Here is a 19,511-nt window from a genome sequence, read left to right as displayed (position 1 = left end):
TTATAATTTTATATAAACTTCTTATAAATTGTTTATTTTTGAATTATTTTTTCTTAACTTTACTTTATGCATGAAATAATAAGAAGAATCAAAGTAAAGAAGATATGTAAAGAAGATAAGAATCATGTAAAGAAGATATACTAATTGAACGAGCAGCTGTAGGTATTTTTAAGAAAAAATGTATAACTGCTCCTCGTAACTTCAAACAGCCTTTCTATTAAGTCTTCCAAATTCTCTGAAACTAAAACTAAACTCTTAATTGTTAATTAAAAAATTAATCTTTATACTAAACTCTTGACTAAACTTTTAAATATTAATTAAAAAATTAATCTTTACATGACGTTGATAAATCAGACCAAACTAGTATTCTTATGTGTTTTTCCGACCAACCTTTCCAACAACTTTTGTTTGAAGCAACTTTTGTTTTTTTTTTCGTATCTTCCATATTTCTTGAAAAAGAGTGAATTGATTGAAATGAGCTTTCTTAATATTTTTTTACTATTGTATTCTACTATTGTGTTAATTTTAAATTATGTGTCAAATTTAAGTGTTAAATTGGAATGTTTCGTTTTATACATAAAATTACATTGTTTAAGAAAATAGTCAAAATAAAAACATATAATGTATATAATTTTTATAAAAATTATAATTTTCTTAAAGTTATCAATAAATATATGAAATATATGAAGTAACATGTATGAAATTGATTTATATAATTGCTAATAATTGCGAAGTCCTATAACCGTGTAAATAATAATATCCTTAAATTATATCTATTTCCTAAAGTGTCATTTATTAACTAAAAAATGATTATTTACGGACGTTATTATTTTCAAATTATGTAACATGAATTGATTAATTTTAGTATATATCTGTACGTACTTCTATTTCAATATATGTCTGTACATATCTCTCTGTAAACGAAGTTGATAGAAAGAAATTCGCAGAGTGCGAATATTTCTTTGATATTATTTACTCGTATTATTGTGCCTTTTTGGAACGCTATGAAGAACGATGTAAAACCGATATTTCGTGGGGATGGGCTATGTGTAAATGTGCGCATAAAATACTATAATCGGGTAACATCTCTTCACAAATGTGACACTTGTTTAACTCTGTATGAAAATGCAGATATTTATTTAATCCATTTGAAAAACAAATATCATATTTCGCGAGATATTATATAAATATTTACTTACCATGTGTTTTTCCATGTTTGTAATAATTAGCATACTGGAAAAAGCTTTTTCCACAATAAATACACCTAAAATTATCAATTTCATGGTGAACTGAATAAAAATGTTCGTTACATGCTACCAAATTTCGAAAGATTCTATAACACACAGAGCATCTGATTCTTATAACATGAATTTTCTCGTGGTTGATCACATCTTCTATTCTGGAAAACGAAATTCTGCATACGCGGCATTTATACTTTCTGCTTTGCAAACTAGATAAGAAATCAGTTACACTAGTTAGACTAGTTAGACTAGTTAGTTCTTGATTAGTATAATTATTCGAAGATGCGGACTCTGCTTCTGGTTCCATCACTCTCTTCGTGTAATTTGTATGACGTTTCAGTATGTATTTTTTCGAGAATATTTTTCAAGAATAACCTCGCAATCGTAATGCGTGATTGCCGATTTTTTGTTTTCTGAGTTCGCTCCAAGTTTTTTCCTTTTTATAAGTTTGTGTTGTACAAAACGCTCTTCGACTTTCTTGATCATATGCTCTATACATATATATATATATTGTTAGAAGATCGTAATAATTGCAAAAAATCTTATAATTATTAAATATAATTATAATTATTGAATTGGAGAAAATCGGAATTATTTAAAAGAGCATCGCAACAATTGGAATATCGCACTGTCTTACATATATAAATGATATTCTCTATGTCCGACTCGATGATATATTAAACTCAACTGTTAAAGCTAATACTCTATCTAAATTATAAACAAACCTGCTTTCACTTTTATATTTTATGAAAGTTTCTAGATCTTCTGAAAATGTCCGTACTATTTCTCCAAATAAGATAATGCGATTGTTCGATAGGAATGCAAAATCAGTAATGAAAAATACTTGTAATAACACATGAAACGTTGAATACGTCTGTTTTTGTAACTGCTATTATTCAAAATGTGTATGCGGAATCGTGATAGACGATAGTTCGATTGTAGGGCAACATTTTGCCCTACATCATAAACAATTTTTTTATTTATTATGTGTATATACAAGATGATTCTTTAACTGTAATTTTCGAAATACGGATTTTTCATGAATTTTAGCAATTATGATTTTACTAGATAAATAAAGATCGTTAATTCTTGGATGATAAATGAGATAATATTTAAATATTGTCAAAATAAACTGTAAATATTTAATAAGGATAATAATAGTATTGTGAAAAATATAGATAATATATTCATTTGTCTTGAATAAAAGTTAACCTAATCATCACGTTTTTCACCATTTTATCTTTGAAAGTTGAATTGTTTACGATGTGAAATCTAAATCGACATTAAGAAAAGGAATATAATATTGCAGTGAACAAAATAATAATGTCAGCTTGCATAATTTGGTTTGAGAATGTTCTTGAGTTATTTAATACATATATCAATTGATATCAATTGATGATGCAATTCTTACTGTGGAAATTTATTCACTACAGATATTGCAGATATAAAATGTTTGATCGGAATACCAGAGCCAATTCTTGCTTCTACTTGTTCGATTTGATGATATTACTTAAATTTAATTTCAAATCTTTTAGAGAAAAATTCATTCAATTCATTGCAATTTCTCCTAGAGAAAAATTCATGGTAAATAATTTTATAGTTTTTTTTACCCATGATTCCATATAAAATTAGAATTTTAAATGCAATATTTTAAAATTATTTTTCGTTATGTACGTTTTCTATGCTTCTCGAAAAATAAAAAACTTTTCAATTTGAATGTTATATTGAAAATGTACTGAAAAGAACTGAATAACTTTTATAAGATAAAAAACTTTTTCATTTTTATAGCATTTTGCTAATTCATTGAATATATAAATAAAGAATATGTATTTTAAATATATACAACAAATATAACGGATTGAAAACTGCTTGTAATAAAAATAATCATCAAACATAGAAAGAATTTTTTTAAAGAAAATTCTTTAAGTTTCTATAAAATTTCATAAAAATTCTCTAATTATTCTCTAATTATTTCTCAAATTTTTTTCTAGGAAAAGAGAAAAACGCAGTTTCCACGAAGTTTTCAGGAAAATACTAACCTGTAATTAATTGGTTTGTAAAATGTTTCGTGATGATTAAAATGACAATGCATATATGTATTCAATTTATTTTGTTAATTTGTGATACTGAATTGCAACTGTTAAGATTGATGTTGGCTGTAAATGTTAAAGTGAAGATTAACATAACTTTCTAAATGAAATCACACTTTTTTACATATTTCAATTCCTTGCAATATTTGGCATAAAAAGTTATTAAGGATATGATAATCAAAAATTAATAGCTTAAGAAATATTTTTATATAAAAAGTTGATATAATTTATTATATTGTAATTTTATATAAACTTCTTATAAATTGTTTATTTTTGAATTATTTTATCTTAATACTTTTATGCACGAAATGATAAGAAGGATCAAATGTAAAGAAGATGTACTAATTGAACGAGCAGCTGTAGGTGCTTTTAAGAAAAAATATATAACTGCATCTCGTAACTACAAATAACCTTTCCCTTAAATCTTCCAAATTCTCTAAAACTAAACTCTTAATTGTTAAAAATTTACATTAATCTTTACATAACGTTGATAGATCAGATTAAACTAATATTCTTATGTTTTTTTCCCATCAACTTTCAAACAACTTTTGTTTGAAGCAACTTTTGTTTTTTTTTTCATATCTTCCATATTTCTTGAAAAAAAGTGAATTGATTGAAATGAGCCTACTTTATATTTTCTTTACTATTATATAGTATTATTGTTATATATTATTATATTTCTACTATTGTGTTCATTTTATATTATGTTACAAATTTAAAAATGTTAAATTGGAATGTTTCGTTTTATACATAAAATTACATTGCTTAAGAAAATAGTCAAATATGAAAACATATAATGTATATAATTTTCATAAAAATTATAATTATAAATTGTCTTAAAGTTATTAATAAATAAATATATGAAATAACATATATGTAATTGATTTATATAGATAATAATAATTGATGAATAAAAGTCATTTAGCATATAACCGTGTAATAATATCCTTAAATTATCTATTTCTTAAGTGTCATTTTTAAAATTGATTATTTACGGACGTTATTATTTTTAAATTATACAACATGAATTGATTAATTTTAGTATATATCTGTACGTACTTCTATTTCAGTATATGTCTGTACATATCTCCCTGTAAACGAAGTTGATAGAAAGAAATTCGCAGAGTATGAATGTTTCTTTGATATTATTTACTCGTATTATTGTGCCTTTTAAAGCACTTCCTATTGATGGATTAACAAATGCTCATATAAAATATCAAAATCGGGTAACTCTTCATCACAATGGAAACATTTGAGTGAATCTGTATGAAAATGCAGATAATCATATAATCTATTTGAAAAACAAACAGATTTCACAAAAGAGAGAGAGAAAGAGAGAGAGAGAGAGATTATATAAATATTTACTTACCATGTTTTTTTAAATGTTTGTAATAATTAGCGTACCGAATAAAGTTTCTTAAACAAATAGTACAAGTATGCTTATCCACTTTCGCGTGATTTGAATAATAATGTTCTTTCCACGCTAACATAGTTCGAAAGGTTATTCTACAAATAATGCATCTGTAAAGTCTTATAGCATGGATTTTCTCGTGTTCGATTACATCTGCTTTTCTGGCGAACCGAATTTTGCATATGCGGCATGAATACACTCTCTTAGGCAAATCATGTAAGATGTTAGAAATATTATTCAATAGATCTCGAAAAGTATAATTATTCAAAGACGTGGACTCTGCTTCTGATTCCATCAAGCTCTTCGTGTGATTTGTATGACGTTTCAGCATGTATTTTTTGAGAATATTTTCCAATATCTTCGCAATTGTGATTTTTTGTTTATATTTTTTTACAATTCGTTCTAAGTGCCATCTTTTTTATAAGTTTGTCTTGTATAAAACGCTTTTCGGCTCTCTTGATAAACATATATATTGTTAGAAAATCATAATAATTGCAGAAAATCTTATAATTATTAAATATAATTATAATTATTAAATTGGAGAAAAAAAGATTGTTTAAAATGGCATCGCAGCAACTAGAATAATATTGTACTGTTATCTTACATATATAAATAATATTTTATTCTATTCTATTAGACTTGATAATATCGTAAACTTAACTGTTAGTGCTAATACAATGCTCTATATGAGCTCTATATTGCTATCCAAATGATAAACAAACCTGCTTTCACATTTATATTTTATAAAAGCCTCTAGAGCTTATGAAAACTTCTGTAATATTTATTCAAATAAGATAATGCGATTGATCGGTAAGAATGCAAAATCAGTGATGAAAAATACTTGTCATAACACTTGATAAATAGAATACGTCGGCTTTTGCACCTGCTATTACTTAAAATGTGTATGCGGAATCGTGATAGACGATAGATTGTAGGACAATATTTCGATCATAAACAATTTATTTATTATGTTTATGTACAAGATGATTCTTTAACGTATTTTCGAAATACATACGGATTTTTCATGGATTTCGGCAATTATGATTCTACTAAATAAATAAAGCTCGTTAATTCTTGGATTGTAAATGAGATATTATTTAAATATTTTCTAAATAAACTGTAAATGTTTAAATAAGGATAATGATAGTATTATGAAAAATATGTAAGATTTATTTGTCTTTAATAAAAATTAATCTGATTATCACGTTTTTCATCTTTTTATCTTTGAATGATGAATTGCTTACAATGCCAAATCGACATTAAGGAAAAAAATATACTGCAATGAACAAAATAATAAAGTCAGTTTATATAATTTGGGTTGATAATGTTCTTTTAGTATAATCATTTAATATATATGCATATACAAACTATGTTATTTATACATTTTTGCCTTGGAATGTTTAGTATATACAATAATTAATAACTAATATTATCTCTATTACTGTCTTATTATTTAATAGATAATGAAGACTCACCATATGTCTCCAAATATCACGTATCATGTATTCGTGTGATTTGTTATATAATACAAAGTAATTGTAAACGGAAAAACTTAGAAACATAAATGTAAATAAATATAAGCATATATTTCTGGCATTTTCTAAAAAATTTCCTAATATGTATAATTTTAATGATTCTATACTGCGATACATGTTCAGCAACTTCAAATTTTATGATAAAAATATATTAAAAAATTATATCGAAAATATAAATTAAAAATTTGTCATATATAATTTTTCATCTTCGAAAAACTTGACTGTAAAATTCAGGAAGCAAATAATTAAATTATGTAGTCATTAATTATATCGGTAATATCAATTAAAAATTTCGTATGTATACCAGTTGTTATTTTCGAAAAATTTGAATTTAGATATCATGATATTTTGAATTAAATTATATAATCATTAATCATTCCAAAAATAATAATTATAAACGCTATAATTACATGTATACATTATTAATAATTATAAATTTTATAATTATTAAATGCTGTAATACTATTATTATTTTATTTTATTATTATATAATATAATTAAAGTGCAATTACAATTATTAATTAATAATTATAATTAATATAATATTATAATTAAAATAATAAATATTATTAATAATAAATATAAATAATAATAAATATAAATAATAATAAATTATTAATAATAATATAAAATAATAAATATTATAATATAATTAATAATTATAATTAGTAATGTAATAAATAAATTACGGTACCATTGAAAATTGTGTAAAATTCAAGCATAGGAAAAATATAACTAATTTTTCAAGTTTGAGATTTTTTAACAAGCTTTATATGAAAAACAATTGAACTTTATATATATTAGTATATATGTGTCTCCCCTTATATATGTATATCTCAAAACATAAGATATGTATCAGTATGCAATTACTCGAATTTAAACATGATGAAATTAATCGGACTAGCCTAGTAGCTCTCTCATATAAACTTTTTTTTACAGTATTTGCAAATCATTACCACATCTATGAATCATTACCGCATCTCTTTCGGCTTTGGATTATTTGACATTTTTTTCTAGACAGATAATAGATTCGTTAACTTCGGCAATGCGTTTCGTTAGAATATCCTTTGCTTCTTTCACGATTCTATGCGTCAGCCTAATCGAGTTGAAACTTTATCCTTTATATGTTTTTCCTTTATATATATATATATATATATATATATATATATATATATATATATGTTGTGTATTTTCCTCTCTCTTTCATAATTTTAAAATATCATCTGAAATCTACTTACAATTTTTCTTGTTTAGTCCCCTTCTTCTGGTGTTTTATATGAATTTTGCAGCAGTATTTAATGTTAAATTTCCAAAATTACAGAATAATATATCGTTCTTAATTATTTTATATTGCTTCTTCTTTCTTATTTCTCTCTCTCTCTCTCTCTTTCTTGCATCTTAATCAAAGCTTATTATCATTTCATTTTTTTTTGTTCCAATAATTGTTAAACAGGCCAAAACATAATATTTTTTTGAAAATAATGACGAAATTATATTTAGTACCAATAATTTCCATATAGTATGCAAGATTCTTTTCAATCCTCAATACAAAAAGTAATCATTCGTCAATCAAAACATTCATTAATAAATCTAATACATCTAAATAATTCTGAAAGAAATCGATATAAAGAAAAATAAATTCGAGAACTGGAAATCTTCTTATTACCTCTTATTTTTTACAGTTTATTTTTAAAATGTGCATAATTTTCGAGACTCGGCAACCAGCAGCATGGTCTTTCGAGATGTTCGTTAATAAGATGCAATCGCATTGAGCTTTTTGTATTGAATGTCGCCACACAGATCGAACACTCAAATGGTTTTCTGTGTATATGTAGATGATTATATAATTTCTTTGATGTATGGAAAGCTTTGTGACAGTATTTACATTGATACAGTGTTTTATCATGCTCTTTCCTTCGATACATTAATCCCTTATAAGCCTTACAACAAAATATACATAAGTGTTTTAAATTGTGCTGCCTTCGATGGTGTCTCTTAAGTTTTCTCGGATCAGGAAAGATTAAATTACAGCGATTGCAACAATTGTTATGATCGGTTAAAATGTGATTGTTCAAATCTGCTTGTTGTGTGTATCCTTTGTAACATACGTAGCAACCAAACGTTTCTTCGGAAGGGCTCATTGCTTGATTTACTGACATCTTTGCGGTTCTATATTAACAATTCTTTATATAATATTTCTTTTTACAAAAGTTTATCAAATTTTTTTTAAAAGATAATACTTGTATAATACCTAACCAATGTATTTTCCTTTAAGATTCTCGTTCCTGATCTTCTTCCACTTTCTTTATTTGTCAAGATTTTATTCAATAGAATATTTATAATTCTTCCTAATCAGGAACACGAATAAATTTATATTGTTAAAAAATACAACCGTATTAAGTTATTTTGTAATTCCGAATAATTTCACTTTGATTAGAATATGACATTTCAGCGTGTACGAGCTACACAAATTTACAACGATTGCTTAAGAATTATTTTGTACAGTGTTCTATACCTCATCCGGACATATCCATAAACAAACAAATTCTGTTTATGTTTATGTATGTATGGCTTTATTAAAGTTTTCGCAGTGTTTCTTTAGATAGCATTTTTGATTGAATCTGGCACTGCAAATCGTATAAATATATGACCGTTGATCGGTATTAATACGTTGATGACAAACGACGCAACTCTTGCTGCGGAAACGCTCGTTAAGCAAATAGTACAGATATAGGGCTTTTGATCGGAATGCCAGGACACATGTTTGTCTAATTCTTGCTTTCTTCGGAAACCGCGGTTGCACAGGTCACAATGATGCGGTAAAATTTGAAAATGATAAAGCCGATGCACGTGCAAGGACACCTTTCCAGCACCTTTTACTTAAAATGTGAAATCGTGATAGTTCGATGATGTAGGGTGATTTTTTAAATCATGAACAATTTTTTTATTTATTATGTATATAAGATGATTTCTTCAAATGTAATTTTCGAAATGTACACGGATTTTTTCGTCAATTACTACATACATGAAGTTCGTTATTAATTTCTTCTTGGATTGTAAATGAAATACTATTTAAATATTGCCTAAACTGTAAATATTTAATTAGGAATAATGATAATATTGTGAAAAATATGTAACTTATTTGTCTTCAATAAAAATTAATCTGATTTTATCACGTTTTTCAATTTTTTATTTTTAAAAACTTATTACTTATGATATGAAATCTAAAGCGGCATTGAGGAAAAGAGATGGACAAAATAATAATCTTAATTTGGTTTTGAGAATGATCTCTAGTCATTTAATACATATGCCTATGAATTATATTATTTATACACTTTTGCATTTTTTTGGAATGTTTTATATATACAATAACTATTATTATCTACTACTTTCTTATTATTTATTAATGATATCGGCTCATTATCCGTTCTGAAATATCACATATCATGAATTTACGTGATTTGTTGTATAATACAAAGTATAATACAAAGTATAATACAAAGTAACTTCAGATGAAAAAACTTAGAAATATAAATATAAATAAATAAACATATATATCTAGTATTTTCTAGAAAAAAACCCAGGTAGTAAAGTTACGTCAAATAACATCTTAATAATGTTATAATGACGTCATTGTACGTCATTAAGACGTCTGGAGACGTCATCTTGCTACCTAGGGAACTTCCTAAAGTGTCAATTTTCAATGATGCTGCCGATACATGCCTCACAATTTCATGTTTTATGATAAAAATAAAATCCTGTTTTTATATTCACAAAACGTGTCTGTATTGTTCAAATTTTTTTAATTGTTGTTTTTCATTGAACTGAATAGAATTTTCATATTATCGTAAGCATTATATTATTATATCGTCATATTATTATATTAGCATATATAATGTATTATAAAAACTATTTATTTAATATAATTCGATAAGAAAGAATATATCGAAATATAAATCAAAAGTTTCTCTATATATGTTTTTATTTCCGAAAAATTTGGCTTTAGAATTCCGGATGTTAATAACTAAATTACATAATCATTATAATTATTGTAAATCTAATAATTATAATATCTAATAATAATATTGTAAAGCTAATAATTATAATCATTATAATTACATGTATATATATGCATATACCTAATTACATATGTATACATTATCAATAAATAATAGCAATAAATTAATCATTATAATATTTATATTACTAGTAATATAACTAATATAATGTAACTAATAATTATAATTATGGATATAATAATTAAATTATCACGATATCGTAAAGAATTGTATAAAATTAAAGCCTACAAAAAATATGACTAATTTTTCAATTTTGATTTTCTAACAAGTTTTCTATAAAAAAAAATTGTACTTTATATATATTGACACATATGTCCCCTCGTACATATGTCATAAGATACAGGATATGTGATTGTTTTATTTGAATTTAGTTCAAATATGATGAGATTAATCGAACTCGATTCAACTTTATTCTTGTGAATATCCGCACATCCCTAATTTTAAACGTTCGTGACTTTTGAGATAACGTTTCTGACCAAAACTGATTCCGCATTGCTGACACGTATACGGCTTTTCCTCGGAATGGACACGTTTATGCCTAGTCAAGTCATTCTTCACGCCAAAACCCTTGCCGCATATGTCGCATGTGTGACTTTTTTCACCCGTGTGCACCGTCAAGTGACCAAGCATTCGCTGTCTCCAGCGAAATCTCTTGGCGCAATAAATGCACTTATGCGGGAATTCGTCTGTATGAGTCTTGCTGTGTATATAGAGGGACGCTTTTGTCTTGAATGTCTTGCCACAGGTATGACATACATACGGGCGCTCACCGGTATGAATACGCCGATGATCCTCCATGGCAGTTTTCATAGCGAAGCTGCGGCCGCATATGTCACAAGCGTGATTCTTCACACCATCGTGCACGTGCTTCAGATGATAATACAGACTACCGCTCTGAATAAATTGTTTGCCGCAGATATGGCACGTGTATGATTTCTCTCCTGTGTGCGTGCGTACATGAGTCCAGTAGCTTTTCCGCGAGGGAAACTTTTTATTACAGAGTTTACAAATCATTGCCGCTTCATCGATAGATGCAACCCTTTTGATTTTGGACTGTTTGATATTTTTTTTTAAACAGGTAATAGATTCGTCCATCTCGGCTGTGTATTCCATCGAGATATCCTTTTCTTTCGCACAATTTGTGTGCGTCAATCTAATAGGATTGAAACCTTTGTCCTTTGTATTTTTGTTTGTTTGCTTGCATTGCTCATTGGTTGATTTATTCGACGAGCGCATTACGGGAAATGTATTTACCTGCGATGGTAAACATTCAATTGGTTGATCGTGAACAATATTATTTGTAAAAGAGGAGATATTTTTTGAATCTTCGTCGATCGTATTGATTACTTCAGTTTGGAACGAACAAATTTTATTCTTGTATTTTTCGGCAAATATCTTGTATCTTTGTCGAGAATAGCTATGGACAGTTGTTCGATCGTGTCTAATCGGATTCTTTAATCTGAAAAATAAAAAATAAGGACATGCTTAATAATAGACAATCATTTATTCATTACATTAATGCAATAATGTTCTAATTTTCAATAACAAAAAATCTATTAATAAGTAAATATAAATGTAAGTATATTTTCTAAGATAAAATTTTATATTTGTATATATACAGGGTGGACCAATAACTCCATCTGGAATATCTCCGTTATTTTTAAAGATACAAAAATTTTGTACTTGTAAAAGTTGTATGGTATCAAGAAGGCTGTAATATGCTACTAATAATTTTTTTATTAGGTGGAAGCGCTTCAGAGATTTCAAGGTCATCTTCATTTTTCTAATGGAATATCTCATTTTTTTATTACCTATTCTTATAGCTTATCTCGAGAGCTTTCCAAAAACTCTATAATAAAGTATTTCTTCATTGAGTACTTTTCGAGTTATGAAGATCGAAATCATTTCTTAATTTTACATAAACCATAAAATATCTAGTAAAATATTCATTTTTCGATTATCTTACCTTAATGCTTTTATGTACAAAATAATCAATTGGTATAATGAAAACATACAGTTGTTTTTAAGAAAAAATATGAAATTGTTAATTGCAAATTACATATTTTTTCTTAAAAACAACTGTATGTTTTCTTTACACCAATTGATTTCTCTCATTATATTGCATATAAAAGTATTAAGGTAAGATAATAAAAAAATGAATATTTTACTAGATATTTTATGGTTTACGTAAAATTAATAAATTATTTCAAGCCTCATAACTCGAAAAGTACTCAATGAAGAAATACTTCATTATAGTGTTTTGGAAAGCTCTCGACATAAGCAATAAGAATAGATAATAAAAAAGGGCAGGTTCCATTCAAAAAAATGGAGATGACCTTGAAATGAAATCTCTGAAGCGCTTCCACCTACAAAAAAATTGTTAGTAGCATATTACGGCCCTCTTGGTACCGTACAACTTTTATTAGTACAAAATTTTTGTATCTCTAAAAATAATGGAGATATTCCAGGTGGGCAGAGTTATTGGTCCACCCTGTGTGTGTGTGTGTGTGTGTGTGTGTGTGTATTTTTCTCTCTTTCATAATTTTAAAATATCTTCTGAAATCTACTTACAATTTTTCTTGTTTATTCTGCTTCTTCTGGTGTTATTTAATGAATTTTGCAGCAGTATTTAATGTTAAATTTCCAAAATTACAGAATATTGTATCGTTCTTAGTTATTTTATATTACTTCTTTTTTCTTACTTCTCTCTCTTGCATCTTAATCAAAACTTATTATCATTTCATTTTTTTTGTTCCAATAATTGTTAAACAGGTCAAAAGATAATATTTTATTGAAAATAATGACGAAATTATATTTAGTACCAATAATTTCCGTATGCAAGATTCTTTTAAATCCTTAATAAAAAGTAATCATTCGTCAATCAAAACATTAATCGATAAATCTAATACATCTAAATAATTCTGAAAGATATCAACATAAAGAAAAATAAATTCGAGCACTGGAAATCGTTTCTTCTTATTTCCTTCTTATTTTACAGTTAAATTTTTAAAATGTGCATAATTTTCGAGACTCGGCAACCAGCAGCATGGTTTTTCGAGATGTTCGTTAATAAGATGCAATCGCATTGAGCTTTTTGTATTGAATGTCGCTGCACAGATCCTACACTCAAATGGCTTTCTGTGTATATGTAGATGATTATATAATTTCTTTGAAGTATGGAAAGCTTTGTGACAGTAATTACATTGATACAGTGTTTTATCATGCTCTTTCCTTCGATATATTAATCCCTCAAAAGCCTTACAACAAAATATACATGAGTGTTTTAACTTGTGCTGCTTTTGATTGTGTCCCTTAAGTGCTCTCCGATCAAAAAAGATTAAATTACAGCGATCGCAAATATTTAAATTGTTATGATCGTTTAAAAAGTGACTGTCCAAATCTGCTCGTTGTGTGTATCCTTTGAAACATTTGTAGCAAACGAACAATTTTTCGGAAGAACTCATTGCTTGATTTACTGATATCTTTGCGGTTCTTTTTTGATATTTCTGTATAAAGTTTATAAAATTTCTTTTTAAAAGACACTTGTATAATACCTAAGTATTGATTTTCCTTTAAGAGTTTCGTTTCTGTCTCCTTTTCCACTTTCTTTCTTCATTTAAGATTTTATTCAATTGAATGTTTATAACTCTTTCTAGTCAGGAATTCGCGGATAGATTTATGTTGTTAAAAGATACAACCGTATTAATTTATTTTGTGAATCCGATTAATTTTACTTTGATTAGAATTACAGCATGTACGAGCTACACAGAGTCTATAACAATAAGAGTTTAAGAATTATTTTGTACAGTCTTCTATATCCGGTCATCCGGACATATCCATAAACAAACAATAAATCCTGTTTATGTTTATGTATGTACGATTTTGTGAAAACGTTCGCAGTGCTTCTTTAGATAGCGTTGTTGAGTGAATCTAGCACTGCAAATCGTACAATTATGTGACCATTGATCGGTATGAATACGTTGATGACGAACGACACAACTCTTGCTGCGGAATCGCTCGTTACAAATAGTGCAGATGTAGGGTTTTTGATCGGAATGCCAGGACACATGTTTGTCTAATTCTTGCTTTCTTCGGAAACCGCGGTCGCACAGGTCACAATGATGCGGTAAAACTTGAGAATGATAAAGCCGATGCACGTGCAGGGACGCCTTCTGTTTGAAGGATTTGCCACAGATCTCGCACGTGTGAGGTCTCTCGCCGGTATGGATGCGTCTATGCTCGTCCCTCGATGCCCTCGAGGCAAAACAACGGCCGCATACATCACAAACAAATTTCTTGACACCGTCATGGACCTCACGCATGTGTCTCCTCATGTTGGACGCCGATCGAAAGCTCTTGTCGCAGATAGAACAGTTGTAGGGTCGCGCACCTGTGTGAATGTTGCAGTGGATCAGCAAATTATACGAGGTGGAGAGTATTTTTCCGCATTCTTTACACTTGTAGGAAGTACAATTATTCTTTGTGATCTTCGAGCGAGTTAATTTCGCATATTTGTGTTCCGATATTTGTTCGCATTGTCCCATATTATCTCGAGAATCCAGTGTGCGATTCTCTTGAAGTTTCTGTCTTGTTTCAGAGTTATCCAGATAGGAATCAGCCAAATGATCGTTTTGTGATTCTAATATTTTAATCTTGAGATCGTCAAGATGAGTCAATGACAGATATTTTTTGCTGGATATTGTTGGTTGAACCTTATCTATATTAATCGATAATATTTCCGTATTGAATTCGTAGTTCCTTTGCGAATTGTCTCCAACATATCTCGCCTCCTCATTCGATACTTGACACGTCCATCTGAAAAGAGAGTCAACTTGTTACTTCACGGCGTCCAAACAGCGTGGCAGTTCGTGATTGAGTCTCTTATGATTAACTAAGTAACGTTTTTGTCGGAATGAGAGATTGCAATCGGTACAATGCCAAGGTTTCTCGTCAGAATGGATTAGACGATGTCGCTTCAATTCATACTTGATTCGAAAACAACGGCCACACACATCACAGGCGTGCGGCTTTTCGCCGGTATGCTTGGTAATATGCACCATCAGCGGCGATCGTGTGCGAAAGGTTTGCCCGCAATAGCTGCACTTGAACGGGAACACGTCCGAGTGCGTACGATTGTGCACGAATAGGGAGGCTTTCTGCTTGAACGTTTTGCCGCACACGTTGCAAACATATGGCCGTTCACCGGTATGAATGCGTCTGTGATCTTCGACATTGCGTCGTGTTGAAAACATGCGGCCGCACAGGTCGCACGATACTTTCTTGATGCCGGCGTGGGTCTCCTTTAAGTGTCGGGCCAGGCCCTGATTTACGCGAAATCGCTTGCCACACAAGTGGCAGGTGAACAATCGCTCGCCCGTGTGAATGCGTAAATGCCAGTAGAAGGTGTACGGCGAATTCAAATTCTTTCCACATTCGTCACAATGATAATACATCTTACCATCGTGTTCCATTCGGGCGCGCAGTACCGTATCTGTAGCTACGAATGACTTTCGGCTTCTTTTGGTGAATTCGGGATGCATCTCTCTTATATGGGCGTTCAATAGCTTTCTCTTTTTTGTAGTGTGTTTGCAATACTCACAAGAATAAGTTTCGGATCGTTTTTCCGAAGATTTTGTTGATGGAACATGATATTGATCTTCATCATTGTTCTTGATGTCTTCCATCAGATGATTGAAATTCCGATTCAAATTATGATTTGTTTCCCTCTTATCTTTTATCACTTTAATTTCTAAATCTTCTACGTTGGTCTTGTTACAAATCATCACATGACGTATGAGATGATATTTTCGTTTGAAGACGCGTTGACAGCTATCACAAATATAATCCTTTTTTACAGATTTACTCGTTGATTGCAGAAGTATTGATTGATACTTTAAGGAGTTTGAATCCGCTTTTTCATATCTTACAACATTGTAGTTATCCAGCAAATCGCGTGTTTCCCTTTCAGAGATTTCTTTAGTATTCTCTGCCATCAATGTTGAACTTCTCGCTGGATTGTTTTTGTACTTTATTATAACATTATTTGTCCGCAGAGCAGCGCTACGAGAGAAGCTGCATGTCACGAAAGATTTTTCCGTTGCTGGCTCACACCTGGAAAAACAACAAAGGCGGCAGGTTTGAATCAGGTTTCCTTCTAGGCATGAAGAACCATATAGAAGGAGAGGGAGATAAAGAGAAAGAAGGAACATTGCGTCCAGCGCACGCAGTTATCTCTAAGTGATCACATCTTTTATCGTTAAGATGCTCGCAAAGATTCGTTGTGCCGGCTCTTAATATGATTGTTCAGATAGCGCTTTTGTCGAAAGGCGAGACCGCACTTGATGCAGACAAACGGCTTGCTCTCGGAATGGATGAGCTTGTGTCGCGCAAGTTCGGATTTGACACGGAATTTCTTCGCGCATACGTCACACGCGTGGTTCTTTTCGCCGGTATGCGTAGTTATATGAGCCAGCACTTCCTGCCGTCGACGGAATCGTTTGCTACAATACGAGCACGCGTGCGGGAACTCGTTGGTATGAAGCTTGCTGTGAATATAGAGGGACGCCTTGGATTTAAAGGTCTTGCCGCACGAGTCGCAGACATACGGCCGTTCGCCGGTATGAGTGCGCCGATGATCCTCTCGCGTAGCCTTGGATGCGAACGATTTGCCACACAAGTCGCACATAAAGTTCTTCAGCTTCGCGTGCACGTCCTTCAAGTGCCTGGTGAGTCCGCCGGAATCACGAAACTGCTTGCCGCATACGTGACAAGTGAATGGTCGCTCGTCCTTATGGATCCTCATGTGACGCAGATACGAATCCTTCAATCTGAAGCACTTGCCACACTCGGCACACAGAAAAGATTCTTCTTTATGTACTGCTTTGCTGGTTTTGTATGGATCCTTATCCATTTCGTTATCGAAGGAACGCACCAGTTCATCGTCTGGAATTTGATCTATCTGGATCTTCTCCTTCTCACGCGTCATCGTTCGATGAGGCTCGTTCTTCCTATTAAAATCTCTTATAGAGTTCTGTGTGGGGATATGCTTTTTCTTCACCTCGTCACCTCTCGTCGATCTCAAGGGATCGTTCTCCAGTTGTTCAGACATGGCGGAAGGTTGATTGTGCGTCGTGTCCATTACGGCGACCCAAATCGGATCGCTGTCCTCGGTCGTCGCATTCTCAGTCTTTTTCAGGTTGCACATTTTCGGTTGGCATCGTTTTCTGTATGGCTTCCAAAATGCATTCTGCGTGTCCGGGGACACTTTAAACGGTGTCCGGACGCCGCATGACCTGCAAAATAGCCGAAACTTGACTCCAGATTTCGTACTTGCGGCGGACGATTGCCGTTTTGAGCTGGTTATATTTCGGCGCTTGTTTTTCTGGGTATAATTTTTAAAGCCAACCTCTGGGCGTTTCGGTACATTATCTTTTTCTCTCTATTCTGAATCTTTCATTAAGATGTCGTAAAAATTTTCTTGGTGTGCCCAACGCCGGCAAATCGTTCTTTTATCTCTTTTTTTTTTCTTTTAAAAGATTGAGTCATCGGTTACAATGCGTTACGATTGTATGTATTCAGTCAGATCGATCATATTTCCATCTTTTCGTAAGACGTACAGAAAACATTTAATAAGCAATGATATTTATATATTTTTATTCATTTATTCTATTAGCCACACTATAAGTATGGTAGTGGCGATTATAAGCAAAATTAGATTCACATAAACGAGCAAACAGTAAGAAAGAAACTTTGTTTTCCTTTTCATATGCAGCTAATAAATTATGGGAATATGTGAAATCATTACCTGTTAGATTTATTAATTTCTTCTACGCCATGTTCTCGATTTTTCACACCAATTTGCTGATCAGGCTGCAATAAAAAGATCTTATTATATATTTTACTACAAAGAAATTATTTTTTATAGTATTATACTGTTTTATTATATTTACTTGCGAGTTTGTCGTGTTTGATACAGTACTCGGAGTTATTGTTGTAACTAATGTGGAAACCTCCAAATTATCCAAAGATGCAGGATAATACTGGAAAGTTAAAAAATATATAATTAATATATTATTAATGTGCAAAAGAAATAAAAAAGAGAGAGAAAGAGAGAAGCATGCATTTTATATTCGAGCATATTCGAGAGTTTTAAGAAAATATAATCAGAAAACATAGTTGCTATAATAATTTTTGTTTTGTTTATATCTTCTTTTATCTTGTTTTACGTTACATCTTAGATTGCAGTAAAAATATACTATTATAATTTTCTAAAATTAAACAAACTTTTTAAAATAATGTATCACTTTACCTGTTGTTTATTTTCTAGCGTTTCTTGCATTTTCAGTAGTTTCTTCTCCGCACTTAGACATCCCTCGCTTAATTCATGCCAGGCCAACAATGTCCCAGCACAGTGATGACACAGTTTCAATGGCAATGTATCACTTTTGGATATCTGTGAAGTAAATAATGACTGAATAATGTACCATCACCAAGATACTCGATGCTTAAAAATTGCACTTTGGCAATCAAGTACTGTACACACGTGTATCGGCAAGTACTTGAGTATTTTACTAGGCAAGTCGTGTTCCACTCCTTCATCCTCGAAGATGGGTATTAGATTATCGCACGCATTGGCGCATGTCCTGCAGAAGTGAACCCACGCGAGGATTTCCTTCGTCTCGTGCTTGTGGGATGTCATTTCGTCGACGTTCTCCCCCGAGTATCGCTCGTCCTGGTCCTGCGACACCAGGAAGAAGTCGTCTTCGGTTTCCGACTCGTTGCGTTCCCGCTGCGTCACTATACTCTTCACAGTCTCGATTAGCATGGCATCCTCGCCAGAGGATTCCAACATCGTCGGGTTCTTGGGTTCCATGCCGATGAAGATGACGACCACGTGTTCGGCACGCGATCAATGTAACGACACGTCGAGCGGTCCGGAAATTCGTTCCTTGCGCGACTTTGGTCGAAATGCGTTGACTAGTGTCAGTTTCAGGAAACAGATGTTGCGAATACTTGACGCACCAACAATGTTTGAAACTTCTTTCTGTTTGTTTCATCAGCATTCACAATCACTTTTGACAGTTTTCCAAGGGATGCTCTTCCTGAGAGTCGACCTTTGGCTTTAACAACATGAGATGCCATGGGACGCTAGCCAT

At 30.7% G+C, this 19,511-nt stretch overlaps 2 protein-coding genes and 1 long non-coding RNA gene across 5 annotated transcripts; all 3 read right to left on the bottom strand.

Annotated features, from left to right (window-relative positions):
* Positions 1–8,364: 8,364 nt before the first annotated feature.
* LOC112637770 lies at positions 8,365–8,716 on the bottom strand. Its single transcript, XR_003122715.1, has 2 exons — positions 8,529–8,716; positions 8,365–8,446 (listed from the first exon to the last, which is right to left on the bottom strand). It is a non-coding gene; the product is annotated as an uncharacterized LOC112637770 (long non-coding RNA).
* A 1,937-nt stretch (positions 8,717–10,653) lies between these two features.
* LOC105253634 (zinc finger protein 569-like) lies at positions 10,654–19,509 on the bottom strand. Of its 3 annotated transcripts, none has more exons than XM_025408239.1 (5): positions 18,899–19,509; positions 18,665–18,808; positions 18,306–18,395; positions 18,161–18,225; positions 10,654–11,815 (listed from the first exon to the last, which is right to left on the bottom strand). In XM_025408239.1, exons 1-5 carry the CDS (start codon positions 19,226–19,228, stop codon positions 10,765–10,767), a joined length of 1,680 nt encoding a protein of 559 aa, XP_025264024.1. In that variant the 5' UTR covers positions 19,229–19,509; the 3' UTR covers positions 10,654–10,764. The 3 variants fall into 3 exon arrangements, with proteins under 3 accessions (XP_025264024.1, XP_019883786.2, XP_019883785.1); XM_020028227.2 differs by lacking the exon at positions 10,654–11,815 and adding an exon at positions 13,830–15,171; XM_020028226.2 differs by lacking the exon at positions 10,654–11,815 and adding an exon at positions 16,573–17,648.
* LOC105253633 (zinc finger protein with KRAB and SCAN domains 7) lies at positions 15,168–16,573 on the bottom strand. The gene has a single exon (XM_020028228.2). It carries the CDS (start codon positions 16,563–16,565, stop codon positions 15,192–15,194), a length of 1,374 nt encoding a protein of 457 aa, XP_019883787.1. The 5' UTR covers positions 16,566–16,573; the 3' UTR covers positions 15,168–15,191.
* Positions 19,510–19,511: the final 2 nt, after the last annotated feature.

The sequence above is a fragment of the Camponotus floridanus genome, unplaced genomic scaffold, assembly GCF_003227725.1.
Source record: "Camponotus floridanus strain SB8 unplaced genomic scaffold, Cflo_v7.5 scaffold2, whole genome shotgun sequence".
NCBI classification, from domain to species: Eukaryota; Metazoa; Arthropoda; class Insecta; order Hymenoptera; family Formicidae; genus Camponotus; species Camponotus floridanus.
This window is presented reverse-complemented; position numbering and strand designations above follow the sequence as displayed.

Excerpts from the sequence above, each read along its gene's own strand:
- LOC105253633 (XM_020028228.2), bottom strand. The coding sequence starts at position 16,565 with ATGTTCCTTCTTTCTCTTTATCTCCCTCTCCTTCTATATGGTTCTTCA.
- LOC105253634 (XM_025408239.1), bottom strand. The coding sequence starts at position 19,228 with ATGGAACCCAAGAACCCGACGATGTTGGAATCCTCTGGCGAGGATGCC. Across the intron at positions 18,809-18,898 it reads TCAAGTACTTGCCGATACAC|ATATCCAAAAGTGATACATT; the intron begins GTGTGTACAGTA and ends TTTACTTCACAG. Across the intron at positions 18,396-18,664 it reads CGCTAGAAAATAAACAACAG|TATTATCCTGCATCTTTGGA; the intron begins GTAAAGTGATAC and ends TTAACTTTCCAG.